The sequence below is a fragment of the Euprymna scolopes genome, chromosome 12 (assembly GCF_053919585.1).
Source record: "Euprymna scolopes isolate OS-2025 chromosome 12, ASM5391958v1, whole genome shotgun sequence".
In the NCBI taxonomy this organism is placed as follows: Eukaryota; Metazoa; Mollusca; class Cephalopoda; order Sepiida; family Sepiolidae; genus Euprymna; species Euprymna scolopes.
Genome location: NC_136493.1, coordinates 9,756,888 through 9,777,960, shown reverse-complemented (window position 1 = coordinate 9,777,960; position 21,073 = coordinate 9,756,888). Strand labels below are relative to the sequence as shown.

Below are 21,073 nucleotides of genomic sequence, written 5' to 3'. Positions count from 1 at the left end.
CACATGTAAAAAAATACACACATTAATGGGGGAGGAGCATGTGCTTGAGTATATGTACAAACACAAATACGAAAAATATGTAAATAAGCTTCGTGTTAAAAAATATGATAATTATTATTGAAAGAATTAGTAAGAGGTAAATATAAGAGAAAAGCGTATTATATATGTTATATGTAGATGGTAAATTAAATAATTAATTAAAATAGAAGGTAAGTAAATGATTAGTTGTTAACAAGTAGATAATAGACCGAGAGGCAAGTCGAAGGATACCAATTGTGATAAGTACGTAATTGAAATAATAGAAATCGAGACCTAATTATGGAAATAGCCAATAAGAGACTATGGGGCGAGAACCTTTAAATAATGACATAAGGAGTGATTAAGGCAAAGGGGGGGGTACAAAAATGAGTTTGGTAAAGAGAGATGTAGCTAAAAAATGGTGGGATAAATAGGTGGGGGTTCTGTGGAGGGGTTCTTTTAAAATGAATGGGGGACTATATAGTTTAGGTTGTAAATAGGGTGTGTGTAATTCGTTAGTGTTAGATTTTAGGGGTGGGTTATAGTTATTATTAGAAGGGTGAGAAGTTGCTTAAGAGGTGGGATTTATAATGTTTACAATTAAGTGAGGTTTCAGTTTTTTTATTTAGAAGTTTATCTCTATCTCTAAAATTAGTAATCAGTAATTTTTCAGTTAAGCATAAATAACATGGGGAATTTAGTGATTTACAGGTACTAGCTCTATTAAGAATTTCCCAGCTAATAATTGGGGTGAGGTTGTTTCGGGTAAGTAGTAGATAGTGGTTAGTTAATGAAGTACTATTTGGGTGGTTGGGGTTATTTAGGGAGCATTTATGCACTCTAAATCTGTCTTTGAACGTGGTGCTTGAGAGGCCAATGTAAAATTTTTTGTTTTGTGGGGCTTCAGCAGGGGCAATAGTTGCTTTGTAAACCACATTTGTTGAGAGACAATTTTGCTGGAGCGGGCATTGGGGTTTGTTAAGGCAGTTACAGTTATTTTGACCATTGTTATTATAGTTGTGGTTATTTAGTATTTTATTGTTGTGTTTTTTAATTTTATTTTCTAGATTATTTGTGCAACTGTAGCTAAGCTTAATAGTGTTCTTATTAAAAATTTTATGTAGAATATTACTAGGGGGGAAGTGGTGATTAAGAAGCATGAAGAATTTTTTACCTAATTTAGTTTTTATCATATTATTATAGGGAGGGTTAAACCAGAGGACTTTGCGGGATCTGTTATTCCTATTTGTATTGTTGGGTTTATTAGGGTCCAAGTATGTAATATTAGGGTTGGAATATCCAGATTCCTTTAAAGCATTTTCAAAGAAGGGTTTGTGTAGGTTAAAAATGCTGGAGTTAGATGAGTTTGTGCTAAGCCTTTTTTCTATTGATTTAGGGATATGTTTAATAATGTGTTTGGGGTGGTTGGACATAGGGTGTATATATAGGGGGTGTGTATTATTTTTAGTGTATGGTTCATAAGTATTATTAGGGAGGTTAAAGGTAACATCTAGAAAATTTACTGTTTTTAAGTTGGAAGTTACTTCAATCTTTAGATCCATATTCTTCAGTTCCCTGATAATGTTCTTTTTAATGCCTTCGCACTTTGGGCCGCTTGCGTTTTCAACAATGATAAGGCCATCATCTCTGTAAAGTCCCACGTTGTTGTTGGGGATAAATTTTGTGATATTATATAGGATGAAAAGGCCTACTAAGTCAGTAACCTCAGCTGCATCAAAAGCACCCATCGCAAGGTCGAAGGAGGTAGGTTGGTCTTTTTTAGTCCATTGAGAGTCCTGGCTTAGTAGGACAGTTTTACGGCATTTCAGAATGATGTCAGTTTCAAATGGTTGAACATCGGAGAAGGTAGAAGCAAAATCCAAGACAGTGTCAAAAAGGTGTTTAGAAATAGAAGGGTAGTAATTAACTATGTCAAATTGAATAAATGCAGCCTTGTTCTTGTTAGGTATTCTTTTGAACCAATTAATGGTGTCTTCGGTGTTAATCCACTGGGTTAGGTTGAATTTATTTTTGATTTGTTTATTGATTCTTTCAAGAATTGTTTTGCTGATTCTGCCAATTTCGGGTCTGGTGGGGTTGATAAGCCTGGTTTGTGGTCTGGTACGGAAGTGTTCTTTATGGTCTTTTATGAGGAGGTATGCATTTTTAGTATCTAGCTTAGCTACCCTGTTGCTTAGGTTTAAAGTATCTGTGATTATTTTACTTTCTATATTAATGTCTTTGATTAAGTCAATATTTGATTTTTTGTATGTTGAGGTGAGATTATCATTTAGAAGTTTTAAGTATTTTTGTTTGGAGACTTTGTAGAAATTTTGTGATTTATCAGCCTTGAGGAATATTTGCTTAGATTTATCTATATCTTTAATTATTTTGTCCATGTGGAGTTGGAAAGGATTTTTTTGTTTACGGAAAGAAATGTGGTTAATAATATCTGTTAGATCCGTTTCAAAAGCGGCCAATTGTTCTATGTATGGAGCATGTATATATATATATATATATATATATATATATATATATATATATATATATATATATATATATATATATATACCGCAGTTTCATATCATTACTCAGACGTATTAACTGGCTTAATTCATCCTTCATACACAGACTGTTGGGAATGTATTTGAGTGATAGAAGACGCCTGACTTGAAGCACGAAACTTTTGCTCCAAATTTATCGGATTCGGCATTAAATAACCCGAAAAGAGTTGATATGCCGTAAAAGAAAAGCCTCAATAACAAATCATCTTCATATGTAATTTTCCATTTTCTCTTTTTAGCAGTTCCTTTGCTTCCGGCGGTCGTGTACGCAGTCCTTCGAGCTTTATACGGAGACAACAAAAAGTGAGACGTTTTGTTTTTATTTTATTTTTGTTTTTTTTTACGTTATTTTTTTTTACGTTAATTTTTTTTTATGTTATTTTTTTTTTTACGTTAATTTTTTTTTACGTTATTTTTTTTTATTACGTAATTTTTTTTCTTCTTTTGTCAGAGAAAAGAAGTGTAATGGTACAGAGATATCGCAGTTGTGATTACGCGAACAAAGTCACGTGTTCATTTGGAAAGCGTGATATTCTTAACTAGTTTACACCTTCAGCCAAAAAACATGATGGGGAAAAGCGTTATGCTCTGCCAGTATTCACACTCGCTATTTATCTAACTATATTACTTAAAGATTCATATCTTCTATACTTTTATAAATTGTCTTTTTTTGCGTGTTGATATTCATATTAAAAACTGTTTTGTTTTTTTTTTCTATTGGTATTTATTAGCTTCCTCACGAAAGCAAAATGTGACACAAGGTCGTTTTTAATGTAGGGTAGGGGGAAACCAGCCCCCAAAAGAAGGACAAAAACGTAAAAAAAAAAAAAAAGTAGCCAAAAATAATAATTGTCTCAGTATAGAGGGTTCCCCTCCATTGACCAAGGGCAAATTAAATGTAACATCAGAATATATACTACACTTTGATCCCAGCCCGAAGGCCAAGGACATTTTTTCTTTTTTGTTGTTTGTTTGCTTGCCTCCCCACGGGGGCAGAGTTAGACACAAGGTCGGTTTTTTATATGGGGGAACCGGCTCCCCAAAAAGGGGTACTAAAATAAAATAAAAATGTATCAGTCACGAAGGATTTCTCCTCCATTGACCGAGACTAAAAACATGAAGTGCAGCATTAGATCAGATACTACACTTTGATATTGGCCCGAAGGCCAAGAAAGAAAAAAGGCAACAGTTTTTTCTATTTATTTGTTCTTGGTGTTGTTGTTGTTTGTTTGTTTACTTGCCTCGCCACGAGGGCAAAGTTAGACACAAGGTTGTTTTTTAATGTGAAGAGAACCAGCTCCCCAAAAAGGGTACTCTGGATAGTAACAAAAATAAAAAAATTTATCAGTCATGAAGGATTTCTCCTTCATTAACCGAGTCCAAAATGTGAATTGGAGCATTAGAACAGATACTACACTTTGAGTTATATATTTTTTATTCATTCTAAAAGTTTACAACTAAAACAGAAATAAACAAAAAAAATTAGGCACAAGGCCACTCAAAAATTGGGGAGGGGTTGTCTATGGTCATCTTCATCACTGAACCTTTGTTAATCTATGCTTGATTCGAGTTAAGTTCTCATTCACCACAATACCTTCAGCACACCGGGGGTTGTCCTACCTAAGATTCCCAAATCATATTGTGTGTGTGTGGGGGGGGGGGGGGTTATAAGTAATAAAATAGCATTTTATGAAATGTGGGGTTATAAGTAATAAAATAACATTTTATGAAATGTGGGGTTATAAGCAATAAAATAACATTTTATGAAACGTCATTTGTTTAATTTTATTTAATTAGCTTAGAATGGGGGAAAAAAGTCCAAAGAATATAATCAAAATGTTAGTAAGACTCTCCTAACCCTCTCTACGTGGCAGAACGCCCACTGTTTTCCAGCTTGGTGTTAGCCGAAAACAAGTATGTCGCTTTCTATATGGGGCTAAAATTCTAGGTAGGATCAAAGAAACTGGGAAGGGGGGGGGATATGTGAAGTTTCTCCAAAATTGCTTATTGGGGTAGCCGGGGACGAAAAGGAAAGATTCGGGGTGTGGGTATCTTGGCGGTTTCCTATTTGGGATCGAGGTGGGGGGGCATTCAGTCGGCTTGCTAAGAATCTAGTCTAAACGCTTGTTTTAGGGGTCTGGAGTCCAGCAGGATCTGTGCACGCCATGATCAGGTGGGGAACACAAACTCCAATTTGGCACCTCTATGTACGCACAGACTCACTATCTTTATCCATCTTCGGTCAAAGGCCTTGAAGTATACTCTTTTCCTACCACATCTGATCTGGTGCTTGAAGAAGGGGATCAGATCATGATCAGCAAAAGATTCAACCCTGTGCTTCTCTTACACTCTTGAACTCCATATTACCATTCTTTCCACGGCCAGGATCACAAGAAACACCATTCGTCTCTCCTTATCACACAGCGACTCTGCACTGTGGATGGCATAGGATATGTCCAGCGGGCGAGGCTGGTTTAGATCGATGCGAGCTGTCACTTCATTGACATACACCCAGTTTGAGTCCACTGCAATTGAAGAACACGTGTTCTGGCGTTTCTTCTGATGGAGTCCTACAACAGGAATACCCTGATGACCTCATTAAAGCAATTTTCAGTTGAGGGGCAACGCATTTCAAGCCAATCGCCAATTCAAGGAAAAGTCAGTCATTGAGATAGCTACACCAGGACCAGATCTCCTCCCTCGACAATCCCAGATGCCTGATGAGCATGTCGTCGGCGCTCCCCCCCCCCACTAGTTCCTTACATAGTTCCTTTCTAGTCAGCCGTGAAAAGTCACTGGACTTTAGGAGGTTTCTTAGCACTGCTCTACATTCTCTCAAGAAATGCATGTTGCTCCACAGTTTTTAATACACCTCGACCTTGTGGATGAGGATGAGGTCAGGAAAAGCGGCCTTGACCATGGGGTCTTCTGTCAAGGTTGATACCTCGTCGGGCATTCTTAAACCTCCCTCACATGGACATTGAACACAGACCTGTCTACGCACCCAAATGTTTCCTTTGTCCCAAAGAAGCGAGGGAAACTTGCTCTGCAGGAATTTTAGATAGTTCTTATGCTGGGGAAGTACTGCCAGTCAGCAAAGGATGAGTGGAAAGACGTAGGTAGCACATATATCTGCCCTGCCCTTCAAGGATAGTTTCCTTCGAACCAACGAGTCGGCTGCGGCTTTAACCTTTGACTTTACCTCCGACCAATTCTTTGTCAGCTGGAGGTCCAGTCCAAACCACATGCTGAGGATTTGAAGAGAACCGTCGGTCCAGCTGAAGGGAGTGGGAAGAGAGTCGGCGCCTCTGTAGGCTCCCAACTGCAGACCGGTTGACTTGCTGCAGTTGATTTTGGCGCCTGTAGACTTTTCGTACCTACCATGTGAGCACCTCTGTCACTGTCTTGATGTCTCGGAAGCTCGATCCAAAGATGGTGATGTCATCGCCAAATGCAGAAACTCTAGCTCTCGATCCGCCAGGCAGAGCAATCCTGTGCAGGACTGGACTTGCCTCCTCCTGCTTCAGTTTGCAAAGTAGCGACTCCAACACAAGGACATAAAGCAAGGGAGAGAGCAGACAGCCCTGACGCATGGACCAGGAGATAGCAAAGGATTCCGAACGCTTTCCATTTACCTGTACTACTGCCGTTGATGTGCAGTACAGTATGGAGATCGATTTGAGGAAGCCAGGTTGGAATCCAGCGGCTTTTAGAACAAATGCCAAGAAGTGATGATCGATCCTATTGAAAGCTTTGGACTGATCTAAATTGATCAGTGCGGCTTCTGTGTCATCTTTTATCCCTCCCTCTAAAATCGTACGGCTCAGGTGCAAGTTGTTTTGAATCAATCTCTACTTCACCGTATGGTTCTACTCTGGTTCGATCAATTTGCCGATAGGAGTTTGGCCAAAATTTTGATTTTGGCTCAAAGACCAAGAAAGAAAAAAGTTAATCCTTTTTTCCTATTTATTTAAAAAGAAAATACGGCATTGTTATACATTGTTCATGGAATTGCGTTCACTAGCACAAGATCTAGCTAATTTGCATATTCTTTTAAACATTCATCTTAATTAATTCCCTATAAGTTTTTTTTCAGTTTTCTTATGGGATGATCATCGTTAGTTAACTATTACGTGTGATTAGTTTCATGCAGATATTCTACATGATTTATATTTGTGTAATATTTGCGTAAAAAGGTTATAGTAAACACAAACCTCTTTCTACGTATACTCATGTATGCGTATATATATATTTGTTTAAAAAATTTTGCCTACCAAACTCCTCCTAGAGTTTTTGGTCTACAGACATGAAACTTAATATATAGGGTATTCGAACCTTTGCAACACCTTATATTTGTGATTTAGCCGGGAAAATCGGTGTAAAAGTGTGAAAATTAAAAAAATTGAATTTGCCAGGTGAATTTCGAACAACGGCATTAGGAATATGCATGCATAACGTAATAGCTATTGGTTTCTGTTTCAATTTTTAGACTTGCAGCAACCATGTCTTCATAGCTCAGTCATTAATGTCAAAGGCAAAAATAAATCATAAGCTAAATGTTTTGGTTCTGATTCTCGGTGGTGGCACACGAGTCATTTTTATTTTAACTTTTTAAATCATTACTATATATTGGATCCAGTATAATATAATAAAAAATACGAAATCTGCATTAATCAAAATATCATATTTAAGCATATTTTATAACCGGGCAATGCCGTGAGGTCTGCTAGTATAATTACAGAATTCCATTAGTAATTTAATATTTCATACATGAATTATTATTACCATTTCTGATGACTGAAAAGAAGAAAAAAAACATTCACCATTGATTTTTCATAAAGTGGAGGATGTATTTTCGAATTCATTTCGAGTAGCGGAATAAATCAGAGGTGATTGTCTGACTTGCTATCTGTTTTTCTCCTTTCACCACTTTACTAAAACTTTCTGAAAATATTTGTTGGTCAATATTAATCATATTGGGCGCCTTGGACTGACTAACGTATACCACTTGCCCAATAGTCATAGTATTTAAGGAGGCCTCCAGAGCACTTGTAAATCTAACCTTTCCTAGAATTTTTTTTCTCCCCACCCAAAGTATAATTTTTAAAAAAAGGCCTATAGCCATTAGTCGCGTGCTCTCGTGTAATGAATGAATTCGTGAATGTAGGATTGACATAAAATTCTTAAAGATAAACTAAAATGACCGAAAAATGTGCTGAAATGACTTAAATAAATAAAAAGTAAATGACTTAGAATGACTTTAATGAACTTAAGGATGAATTGAATGACCTTAAGAATGACTTGAATGCTTAAAAAATAACTGGAATCCTTCAAAAACAACTTGAATGATCTGGAGAATGACTTGAATTGCTTTGAGACTGACTGATTGTAAAGTTGGTGATCATTTTACATTAAATTAATACAGAAAAGTGATCCCCTACTTTATATCACAATAAGTACAGCATGTAGTAAGAACAGATACTACACTTTGATCTTTATATTTAATTTATTTTGTTTAAAGAAAAAATTACAATTAAAAAAAATTCCAATATAAAATTAAAACATTTAAAAAAAGTAAATTCTCCAAGAGACAAAACAAATTTAGGCACAAAGCCCTATAAGATCTGGGGAGGGGAGTGTTGCAGGGTCTTTGTAACTAAAGTGAGAATGGCGTCTGTGGCGACTTTACTCTTGACTGGCAACATTTACCACAATACGTCATTCACTCTGTGGAATCTAAAGCTAACTAATGAAAACCCCAGCGTTTTTACCAAAAGGATATATATATATACAATTTCTCTCTGTGTGTGTGTGTGTGTGTGTGTGTGTGTGTGTGTGTGTGTGTGTGTGTGTGTGTGTGTGTGTGTGTGTGTGTGTGTGTGTGTGTGTGTGTGTGTGTGTGTGTGTGTGTGTGTGTGTGTGTGTGTGTGTGTGTGTGTGTGTGTGTGTGTGTGTGTGTGTGTGTGTGTGTGTGTGTGTGTGTGTGTGTGTGTGTGTGTGTGTGTGTGTGTGTGTGTGTGTGTGTGTGTGTGTGTGTGTGTGTGTGTGTGTGTTTTTTTTTTTTTTTTTTTTTTTTTTTTTTTTTTTTTTTTTTTTTTTTTTTTATTACATTTTCACCCCAAACAAGGCACATTGCCACTTTGGTGTAGGGGGCTACTATCAGGGGAAACATCTACTGGGGTACTATGTAGGGATTAGGGCAGCGAGATGTTGGTTCACGTTGCACTTGAACTTATGCATGTCAGTACAGTTGGGGAAGCAGTGACCCGGAATGGAATTCCAAAGTCTAGCAGTTCTGGGGAAGAAACTACTGGAGTAGAAGGATCTTTTACATCTAGGGATCTCTACAGTGTGGGGGTGGGATTTTGCAGCTTGTCGGGTCTGTCGAGGGTGTTCACGTCGTGGGGGCACAAGTGCTTGCAGTTCTTCAGAGCATTCACCATTATAATACTTGTAGAACAGGCAGAGGGATGCAACGTTTCGACGATGGGACAGAGGCTGAAGTTTTGATGCCAGTTTAGGGCCTATCAGATTTGCGACTCTGCGCATTTTTTTTTTTTTTTTTTTATATATTAAAATGTGTGTGTGTGTGTGTGTGAAAAAAGTTCAATTCATTGGACAAAAATAAAAAGTTCTTGAATTTGGAAGAAAAATAGTTCGTGTTGGGGAGTGGGAAATATAGGAAAAATGTACAGAAAATAAATTTGCCTAGTGCATTGTTAGTAAGGTCCCTCCCTAAGCTAATCTAAGTAGTTAGATCGACTACTGTTTTCCGGGGCACCGAAAACAAGCGGGGAGATCCCTAATGGGGATTGGGAAGACTTCATATCGGGTGTTGGGAGTAAAATAAATAGATTGTTAAAAACAAAAGGGGGGAATATATTAGGTGGCGACCTTCGAGTAGGGGTTGATCAGGGGATGATAAAACAAAAAGATGGAGGGGGGTAGTGGTAGGGTTGCCTCGGAAGGTTCTCTAGTGCCAAAAAATAAACAAAAAATCGAGGGACAGGATCTCATTTGTACCACCAGTCAAGAGTCTCTTTACTTTTTATTTGTCTAACCTAGCGGGATGGGCTCCATAGGACCCAGTACCGCATGTGCCATGCCTATGGTGGTAACACGAATTCAAACTTGGCGCCTCGTCGGATGCACAAGCTAGCGTCATGCACCCACCTCTTGTCAAAGGCCACTCGAGGCAACCTCTTCCAATCGCATCTGATCTTTACTTTAAGCAGATGCTTAAAGTAGACTATCAGATCCCGATCCGGAACAGATATCCCTTCGCGGACTCGCTGGAGGCGTGTGATCCATATGACCATCCTCGCTACTGCTAGTATCGCTAGAAAAACCGTTCTTTTCTCCCTAGGCAGCGGCAGATCAATGTTCTCCACAAAATATGATTCGTCGAGTTCAAGCCAGCGCTTGGCATCGATGCGAGCCGTTACCTCGTTGACGTACCCTAGAAGGGTCTTGAGCCTGCTACAGCGGAAAAAGGCATGACCGACAGTTTCTCTCATGTCTTCGTCGTAGCGCAGGCAGTAGACCCGGGTTTCTTCATTGTAAAGGTTGAGTTCCTCAAGGAGGGGCAGTGCGTTCCGGACAAGTCGCCAGGTAAGGGAAAATTCCGAATTTGTAAAAAAGTCCCGTCCCGGCGCCCAACTCCACTGGGAGCGGACCTCCTCCAACGCCATCCCCGTCCGTTTCACTAGCGGTTCCTTTTTGCTACGCCCCACTAGCTCCCGATAAAGCCTGTTCCCAGACTGTTAGAGGACACTGGTCCCCGGCAACGCTCTAAGTGCGGACCGGCATTCGGCGTAGAATGTTTGTTCCACCCTCGGTCTCCGCCGTGCTTCGACCGAGGGGTCAGGTGTGAGATTGGAAAACGAGCTTTCAACCGCAGTGACCCATGGAACGTCTATGTACAATGAACGGCTCAGGAAGGGCAACCTCTCTGCATGCTTGTGACACAGGAGATCGGGCAATCCCAAGCCTCCCTCACTCGGATTTCGAACACAGACCTCTCTGCAAACATAATGCTTACCCTCGTTCCACAAGAGTGTGTCGAGGTGCTCCTGTAAGCTGATTCGTCATTTTGCAGGGAGGGGAAGTACAGACAGACGGTAAAGGATGAGCGGAAAGACATATGTAGCACACGCCTCCGCCCGACCCTTCAAGGACAATTTCCTTCGAACCCAAGTCTTAACAGAGGATTCGACCTTGGCCTCTACTTCCGACCAGTTTTTCTTCAGCTGGAGACCCGGTCCGAACCACACACCAAGGATCCGGACCGGGCCGTCGGTCCAACTGAAGATGCCCGGAAGCGAATTTACTCTGGTCCAGGCACCCAACCGCAGACCCACCGACTTACTGCGATTGAAGACGGTCCCCGTAACTTCTTCATATCGAGCGAGCGCCTCGGTGACCACTTGAATGTCCGTGGGGCAAGACACGAACACGGTGACGTCATCGGCGAACGCGGAAACCCTGGCTCGTGTGCCTCCAGGGAGAGCTATCCCACGCAGGACGGGTGTAGTTGCCTCGTCCCTTAACTTGCGAAGGAGGGGTTCCAACGCCAGGATGTACAAGAGAGGCAACAGCGGACAACCCTGTCGCACCGACCGGGAGACGGCAAAAGACTCCGACAGCTTACCGTTGATCTGCACCGCTACCGTCGGCCTGTCATACAGTACAGAGATCCACTTGCGGAAGTCCGGATTAAATCCAGCGGCCTCCAGCACAGATCCCAGGAACCTATGGTCCACCCTATCGAAAGCCTTGGACTGATCCAAACTGATCAGCGCGGCCTCGGCATCGTCTTCTGTCCCCTCTATGATCGTGCGTATCAGATGAAGATTGTCCTGAATCGATCTCCCCTTCACAGCATAGCTCTGGTCTGGTTCGATCAAGTCAGTGATGACAACCTGCAACCGATTCGCAAGAACCTTGGCCAAAATCTTTAACTCTGTGTTTAGCAGAGTCAAGGGCCTGAAGTCGTCTAAATCTTCTTCCCCACCATGCCGTTGACCTTTCCTCAGCAATGTGATCACTCCCTTGGTCACTTGCCCGGGGATGGAGCCCTGAACAAACCAATGGTTGAACATATCCTTCAGAATAGGGATCAACATGGGCGACAGCCTCAAGTAGAATTCGTAGGGTAGACCATCAAGCCCCAGGGACTTGTTGCAGCCGACCTGCTTCAACGCAGTAATGATCTCATGTTCCGCGACAAGCCCATCACAGCTAGCCACTCGAGCCGCCATGAGGCGGGGCGAGTCGGCCAAATAGCTGCCAAACTCTTCGACCCTGAGTCTGGGTAGTTGGGTGAAGCACTCCGATAGATGCTTCCGAAACCCCTCGCAAATCTCCCGCGTCGACACGAGGGCGTGCCCTTCCAGGTCGTTTACCTTTCGAATGTACCCGTCCAAGCCGCGCCTTAGAGCAGCCTTACGCTCAACAGCGTCAACATTAACAGCCTCGTTCGAGACTTTCATTAGCCTAGCCCTAACTATCTGGCCCTCGTACCGCTCGCTAGCCAAGCGGCTGAGGTTTTGTTTAACTAGTGCTATCTCTAGGGGGTCCCCACCCTCCAATGCCTGGGTCAGCCTATTCTCTGTACACTTCTTGGCCTTAGCCTTATCTAGTGCGAGGCGTTGGCTGTACTGGACCGAGAACGTCTAATCTTAGCCTTGAGACTAACCCACCACTTACTCCCGGTAACCGCCCCCACTAATGCCCGTTGGATTATCTCTGTAACCTTCAACCGGTAGTCCTCCAGCTCCAACAAGGTGCTGTTGAACTTCCAGTATCCGGCCAGTCTAGGCCTAGGGCTCAAGTTCAGATGGGCCATAACTAGTTTATGGTCCGAGTGTCCTAAAAAGTGGATAGTGGGGCAAGATAGGAAATCTACATCGCCTCTTCTAACTAACATCCGATCCAAGTAAGTACTTGGATAGGAAGGCGTATTGGGATGCTACGTCCACATCTCCCGCCCCGGGTGATCCAGGCGAAATCTGTCAACCAGGTCGCACGAAGCCATCAGGTCAGACAGACTGCTGTCACACCACACCGACCCGCTAGTCCCCCCGACCTTATCTATCCTGGGATCAAGGATGGCATTCCAATCACCCATTAAGACTACCCTCTCTGTATCATCTACAAAGCCCTCCACCCGTCGAAAGAAGGAAGCCCTCTCCACAGCGGAGTTGGGCGCATAAACTGCGACTATCCGAAACACACTGCTATTAACGGCAACATCGACGACAATCGCCCGCCCGCCCTCGTCCGCGTGAACAACATTCACCGACGCTGATAGGGTGCGATTTACTAGCAAGGAGATTCCACGACTATAGGTATTGCCATATGCTGAGTAAACATCGTAATCGTTCACCAGCACCTGACAATCCCCATCACAAATAAAGTGGGTCTCCTGTATAGCGGCAATATCTACCTTGAGGGACATCAGATCTCTCAGCACGTGCGCGGCCTTGCTTCGACATCTGAGGCCCCTCACATTATAAGTAGCCAAGTTTAAAGCCATGGTCACCTACCTTATTCAGTGTCACACACGGGCCTGAAATCCTCGGGGGTGAGGATGCGGCAGGCTTGTCCAAGGCTTCCGGTTAGTAAGTCAGCTGAGGGTAATCCATTCTTGGCCACGCCTCCCACGTCCAGGGGAAAGGTTAGTTTTAGTGCCCTGTAAAAGGAGGGATGGATGTAAACAGGGACTCTGCCCTCACATTTGTAAAATAAATTGTTCAGCGAAGGATGTTCCGTGTCCACCAGCTGCTGGCCCAGGATTGCATCCTTCGCGGCGTCTATCATGGCCCAGAGAGCCTCTGTCCTGGAATCCTTGTTGACCCTAAAAAATGTGGTCAACAAGGGAGCGTCCTTGAAGTTAGTGGGATCAGTAATATTGTCCCCGCCGACATATGTAAAGTTTCTTAGTTGGTTGTAACGGACCTTCTGCTGGCCTTTCAGCTCTGGTGTTGCCTGCAGAGAGCCCGTCTCACATATCCTTCCTCCTGGAAGGAAGGGGAGTCTTTTTGTCCGCTCTGTGCGGACAGTTGTGGTTGGGGTTGGTTTCTCTTTATCGGGGGGAGGAGGAGTAGGGGAGGAGGAAGTGGGGGTTGGCGTGTCTGGTGTGGGCGTGTTTGGTGCTGGAGATGTTGCTTTTTTGGGGGCGTCATTTGTTCTTTCTGGGGATGGGTTACGTGCTAGAGTCCTTGGGGGTTTGGGGATGGAGGGGGGTTGTTGCTCTGGCTGTTTGGGGGTTGGGGTCGAAGGGAGATCGGCCTCGGAATTTGAAACATTGAATTTCGGGGTGGGGTTGCTTCCTTTTGTCTTCCTACTCTTTCTCCTCTTTGTACTCTTCTCTGCCGTCTCTGCTGCTTCTGTTGATTGCACTACTACTGATGCTGCTGTCTCTTCTTCCGACGCATTCTCTTCCTCCGAGTCTTGAAGTTTCCTCTTGTTCGAGTAAGAGGGCGCCGGAATGTCCATGGGAGTTTGCTCTGGCTGGTCTTGGGTCACTGTTTGCTTGGGCATGCCTTTGGGGTGTCTGCCCTTCTGGGTGACCGTCGACCAACCAGCCTCTGCTGCTTGACCCGGTTCAGCTGTAGTAGCAGTTGTTGATGGGGCTGCAGCCGGGGTTTGGGTTGGTTCTTTGGTAGGGGCCATCCCTTGTGATTTGTGAGTGGCTGTGGCAGGGAGTCTTTTAGGGCAGTCCTTAGCCATGTGCCCTTGTTTTTGGCAGTGCCAACATTGGGGCCTCCTGCCCTCCACGATAATGGTCATCGTCCACTCATCGAATTTCAACATCGCAGGGATTTTATGGAATTCGGTTTTGTCCAGGACCATCTTGACCTTATGATCTCCGGTCATCACATTCCGTTGACCACGGACCGGCGTGACGGATTCCACGTCTCCATACTGGCTTAGTATAGCCCTGACCTACCGGGCTCCCATGAAAACCGGGACGTTCAGCACGGTGACGTTTGTTCTCCTCTTATTGAGGTACTCTGATTGGAGTCTAATCCTTTTCCCCCGGTGGTCGGTTTTTGCCAGCCTTATCGCATCTTCTGGGCTGGGGAGCAGCACGTCCCATGTGGCATAGCTCCTCCTGCAAATGTAACTGGCTGGAATGTTAAGCTCCAGGAGGAGTGCCACCATGCTGTCCTTGTCGACTCCTGTCAGGCTCCTGGTCTTTAGGTCAGATGCGGTCAGGGAGAGAACTCTTTTCTCCAACTTCTCGATTTGACCTGGGAAGGGTTTGACGATGTTGTCCACCGTGTAGTCCTTGTAGGTGGAGTTAAAGAGCTCTCTGTAACCTTCCGGAGTCAGTTGGTCTTGCTGCGGTTTTGGGCCCCACGCTGTTTCCAGCTCTTGTGGTGAGTTGGATGGCCCTGGACGTGGAGCTGCTGGCTCTGCCTGTGGTTGAGTTTGAGGCGTAGTTTTGGCCTTGTTGGGGGTCAGAGTCGGCCAGTCAGCGTCAAACGTTGCTTCCTGGCTTTGTCCCGTTCCCTAGCCGCCTCTCTTCTTCTTCGTTGCAGAGTCATCTTTGGGAGGATGATCCGCGGAAGTTTTCTCCTTGGATGATTCATTATCTGGAGTTGGAGCTCCTCCAGTTGGTGATGAGGCACCACTTCTTCCAGTTCTGCTTTCCTTCTGGAGCGTTGTCTTTGGGTGCGGGTCGTTCACTTCCCCTCTGAGAGTTTTAAGGGAAGCTAACATTTCTTGTATTAACTTCCTGGTTCTCATAGTGACTCCGCTTTCCTCCTCCTCCTCTTCCGCGGATGGGGGATCCTCTCCGGGGGGGTCGGCGGGTCGCTTGAGGTGGCTAGCATCTGCGGAGCTGTGATTGCAACTGGCTGTGGTTTTCCAGCTGCTTTTGCTGTCTCCTCGTTCTTCGTCCTCTTTTTCTTCTTAGGGTTGCCCTCTTGGGGCGCTAGGGTGACTTGGTTGCCATCGGCAAATGAGGATTGAGGTTCAGAGGGTGCCACTAGTTGTGGGTCACTTGAGTGGTACCTCGTTCCCTCATCCGCCGCAGGCATGGAAGCTTCCATCTGGGGATGATCCTCTTGGGGAGCCCGGGTGGGAGTATTATCTCCGACCGACGAGGATTGAGGTGGAAGGGGTGTCGCAGGATGTGTACCACCCCGATCGCACCTCGTTCCCTCGTCAGCCGCTACTTTTACTCCCCGGTCTGGGGAGTGGTCCTCGTGGGGAGCAGGGGGCTGGTTTGGTTGCCCTCCTGATGTTGGACCTGCCTGGGTCGCTGCGGGCTGCGGCCCTACCCTGGCCTTCTCCTCATCTACATCGTTCGTGGTGGGTGCTCCTTCCGATGGGGAGTACTCTAGTGGGACGATGTTGCGCATCTGCGGTGGTATGCGCTTTTTCCCCGGCATCGTGTGGAAAAACTGCACCGGCCGCTGCCGCGGACCAAAGTGTCGCGGGGAGAAAAGAAAACCCAGGGGAATGGAGGGGGTGGAGGAGGAGGAGCAGACTCAGAAGAAATTAGTGTTTTTGACCTCCCCTCACGGGGATGTCGGGTTAGCAGCTCAAATCCCCCCGCAAGGGGGGAGAGCAGAGAAGAAAGACGCAGTGGGTGCTAGCGGGTCAGAGTGCCACGTCGCAATTAAGAAAGAGAGGGGATAGACATTTCTGCCCACAGAGGGGAGCAAAAACGAAACACCCGCCCTACCCCACGTCACCCTACCCACTAACTACCCCAACGGAAGCGAGAAAGAGAACCCTGTCTGCTCGATCCACTGGGAGAGCAGCGAAAATAGACAAAGTTTGGGCCTGGCAGGTCAGAGTGCTGCTCAGGCAATTAAGTGGTGAGAAAGTAGACCATCCCAGTCTCGAGAAGTAAGACCGAAACGAAGAAAAACATGCAAAAAAGAAAAAATGAAAAAAGAAGGTCTCAACTACCAGCGATAGTGGTGTTGGTCCCGAGATTCCAGTCTCCCAAAAGAGGGGATCGGTTTTCGGGTCCAAGCTCCCACAAATGTGGAGTCGGTCCTTTAGGTCCTGACTCCCCAAAGGAGGGGGTCGGTCCTTGCTAACAAAAGTTAGTATGAAAAAGCACCTTAACCTAGCCCGAAAGCTTGGTGGTGGGTCAAGTTTCGTAACTGAGAGAACAGATACTACACTTTGATCTTGGACAAAAGGCCAAGAAAAGGGGTATTTATTTGCTCCCCCACCGAGCAAATTAGGCACAAGTTCGATTTTTAATGTGAGGAGTGAAGGTGAAATGGGGACCAACTCCCCGGGGAGTAGGGGAGCTGAAAAGTGACAATTGGTATGAAGGGTTGCTCCTACATTGACCAAGGTCTTATATGTGGGGTTGGTATTTATTTGCTCCCCCACCGAGCAAATTAGGCACAAGGCCAATTTTTGAAGTGAGGAGTGAAGGGGAAATGGGGACCAGCTCCCCAAGGAGTAGGGGAGCTGGATATTGACAATTGGTATGAAGTGTTGCCCCTATATTGACCAAGGTCTTATATGTGGAGTTGCCCCCCCCCCACATATGGTCATTGCTTGCAGTATCTGCCGGAACAGATACTACACTTTGAGATATTAAATCCTTTATTCATGTTAAAAATACATTGAAAATCAACAATGAACAAAAAACTTAGGCACATGGACACTCAAAAGCGGGGGATTGTGGGTGTCGTTGGTCATCCTTGTCACTCCAGAACTAAACAAAATCAAAAGTTTCTCCCAGCTAGCATCTTTCACCATAATACCGCATTCACCCTTTCATGCTGGGGGACATCCTACTTTACTCCCAATTTTTAAAACATTTTTTATTGACGTGTAAAAACAAAAAAAGATAACAATAAAAATGGTACAATAATTCATTTGTATCGAGGGCGGGGAATAAAAAAAAAAGGGGGGGTGATTAGTAGGACCCTCTCAACCCCGTCTAGTTGATAGACTGCCCGTTCCACTAGGTTTGTAAAAGGAACCTGGCTTCTGCGGGTCAGTCTCTAAGTGGAGATGCCCTCTAGATGGGGGTGAATGGAGAAAAGAAAATTTTGTGGGTAAGGAATGGGGGTTAGTTTTCTAGTTTTCTTTCTCTCCAAGATGAGTGAAATTTAGAGGAGGGAGTGAAAACAAAAATTGCAAGAAGGAGGGGTTGGGGATCTTGGAGACTTCCTAATCAGGGAGGGATGGAACACACACTCAACTAGCTGAGAGGCTATTTGTTAAATTTTACTTTACAGAACTGCGCGTTCCACACCTAGGCGGGGAACATGTATTCAAATTTGGCTCCTCTTCGTACACACAGACTTGCTACATGTATCTATCTTCTGTCAAATGCCGCACGATGCAGCCTTCTTCTATCACATCTGATCTTCACCCGTAGCTGGTGTTTAAAGAAAGCGATCAGATCCTGATCAGAAAAAGACAACACCCCACCCCCCGGCAAAATCACCATTCTTGCCACGGCCAGGATTGTAACGTAGACCATTTGTCTTTCCCGGTCCCACGGTAGCCTCACATTGTCCACGACATTAGATACGGTAATTGGGCAAGGATGCTCAGGATCGATGCAAGCCGTCACCTCACTGATATACGACCAGTACCGCCGGAGTTTGCGGCAATCGAAGAAAGCATGATCAGTCGTTTCTACGGCTGTTGTCCCACAACGGGGACAATCAAGCAACTCCAGAAACCCGGAACTGCATTGTACGCTGTTGAGTGGAAGTGCATTTCGGGCCAATCGCCAGGTCAGAGAAAACTCCGAATTGTTCAGATGACTCGAATCTGGCGCCCAGCTCCACGCGGAGCGGATCTCACTCTGCTGCCAACCCAAATGCGAGCATAGCGGGTCATTGGCAGCCCCCTTCACTAGATCCCTGTGGAGTTCCCTACGGGTAGCAGTCACAAGGTCACTGGATCTTGGTAGTCGTTTTAGCGCAGCTCGGCACTCTTTCATGTAGGCAGATTCTCCCCGCGGCCTGCGACGGCTCTTGATAGAAGGGTCAAGAATGAGATCGGGGAAGGTGGCAGTATCCACGGGGTGCCACGGTTGGTCATCTTGCATATAGTGGCCCAGGAAAGCCAGCCTCTCAGTGTCTCGATGACAAGTCCGGCATTGATCTTGGCCAAAAGGCCAAGAAAAGGGTATAAAAAAAACGATTTCAATAATTTAAAAACATTATTACATTGATCTAAACATAATTTTCAATGAAAAACCAAAACACGGAATAATAAAATAATGTTAAAAAATACACATTGTTAGTGACCCCCCCTTATATATATATATATATATATATATATATATATATATATATATATATATATATATATATATATACGGCATAATCATGTTGACACACCGGGGTGAACATTTCGGACTTCCAGGTGCTGTATGTGCTTTCCACTTATCTCGGCATTGTTTCCAGTCGTCCTGGACTTCTCCTCGCCACTGGACTCAAACAGTGCTGATTCAGGAGAGGTGTCCTTTGTCTTTCGAGACTGAACGGAGACATCGTCATGTATATATATATATATATATATATATATATATATATATATATATATATAACTCCACATTTTACAAATGTATATAATGTAAGTATATTTATTTTATGCTCTGCATAAATGACAAAGGTTAATGGCGGCAAACATTTGTTTATATCATTTTTATTTAACTATCGATGAAATGTAAATATTTGATGCAAGCAACGACAGTAATGATATTTACGTTTTGTCTGACGAGCAACTCTGATGTAATGCAAGCTGTCGTTTGGTTATTTCGTTTTGCCATTAAATTGTCATTGTGGTATTGCTTCTTAATGAAACCAAACTTTTCTTTGCAGATGTTGGACAGGGAGCAGTGAACTCCAATGGATAATCCAAGGACCAATCACAGTTTCTCTCATCGTAAGTTTTTGACCAAACGTTATTGTAACGAAACACAGTTTCATGTATAGAAATACTAGAATACTTGTCCCAATACAGATAAAAGTAATTCTCTGAACAGAACAGTTTTGTATCCTGTTTTATGTTCTCTTATAAAGATGGGTTTTTTGGGGGGGAGGGGGGGAGGCATATCAACTCTTTTTGGATTATTTTATGCACGATCCAGTTATTTTGAAAACTGTCTTTATGCTTCAATTTGTCCATATTTTCAAATATTTATTCATGGAGTTTGGTTTGGGTCTTTTGTAGTGGAAATTTGTTGCGTTTGTTTTTTACTTTGCAGAACATGATTGAGTTTTGCAAAGCAAAATGTTTTGGTGCATTTTAGCTCAGGAAGCCGATATCTTCAGACAACATGATCTAGTAATCATTTATGGTCACTCCCTGTAAAATGTTTGCAATAAATACTCGTCTAGCTGTAACAACTACCATCAACTTCCCTCACACTTTATCTGTGCCTAAAACTAAACGAAAATTCTATTAGCAGAGTTTCTTTCATAAAACTGTCCGTTTGTGGAACGCAATATTGTGTTTACTTCCCGGCTGACTATAACATAATCATTTTCAAATCCAATGTGAATAAATCCCTATTGAGTTATTCTCTTAAATAATTTAGCCCTACTCAAGTTCCACCGTAACTGATCATGTCTCATCATCTACCTAACACTTAACCCTTGTCCTAGAGTGACCTCCAGACCTTGATAAGTGGTGACCTTTCAAGTAAAAATAAAAAAATTAAAAAATGAGAATTCCTCCGATATTAAAAAACGAAACTAAATAAACAAAATGCATGATATGCGTACTATCATGGAACAAAAATATCATATTCCAAATATCACGTAAATTGACCAAGTAGCTTTATTTTATTAAGAAAGTCATTTTTAAGCGAGTAGTTAAAATTTGTTTGAATTGTTTGAGTTATCTTCAGTTGTTTCTTGACATTGTTTTCAAAATGGCGACATGGAGCAAACTCATCTATACTACCATAACTTTTTTTTTGAGGTGGGGGGGGGGGATTGATCTCCATATTAAAAAAAACTTCTTTCTATTTATTTAAAAAGATGATACAATTTTCTTATATATGAGCACATGAATTTCATTCATCTGCAAAAGATCTAGCTAATTTGCATATTCCTTTTAAACATTCATTTTCATTAATTCCCTATCAGTTTTTTTGGTTTTCTTATGGGATGATCATCTTTACTTAACTATTACGTGTAATTATATTCATGCAGATATTCTACATGATTTATACTTGCATAATATTTGCAGAAAAAGTTTATAGTAGACACAAACCTCTTTTTATATATATTTACGTGTGCCTATATATATTTGTTTTTTAAAAATCGCCTACCCAACTCCTGTCAGTTTTTAGTCTACAGACATAAAACTTCATATATAGGGTATTCGAACCTATGCGAAACTTTACATTTCGGTTTTTGCCGGGGAAAATCGATGCAAAATGTGAAAATTAAAAAAAAAAATGGAATTTCTGAGGTGAATGTCGAACGACAGCATTACGAATATGCATGCGTAGCTTAATAACTATTGGTTCATGT

At 43.1% G+C, this 21,073-nt stretch overlaps 1 protein-coding gene and 1 non-coding gene across 3 annotated transcripts in view; one reads left to right on the top strand and one right to left on the bottom strand.

Moving 5' to 3' along the window:
• LOC145291170 (calcitonin gene-related peptide type 1 receptor-like) overlaps window positions 1-21,073 on the top strand; it is a 380,557-nt gene that overhangs the window by 337,991 nt on the left and 21,493 nt on the right. For both annotated transcript variants that reach the window (XM_080136712.1, XM_080136713.1), the window contains exons 7-8: window positions 2,822-2,885; window positions 19,412-19,475. In XM_080136712.1, coding sequence (XP_079992838.1) covers window positions 2,822-2,885; window positions 19,412-19,475 — 128 coding nt within the window. The remainder of the gene's footprint in view (window positions 1-2,821; window positions 2,886-19,411; window positions 19,476-21,073) is intronic.
• Window positions 16,563-16,763, bottom strand: LOC145291741 (U2 spliceosomal RNA). The gene has a single exon (XR_013869479.1). It is a non-coding gene; the product is annotated as a U2 spliceosomal RNA (small nuclear RNA).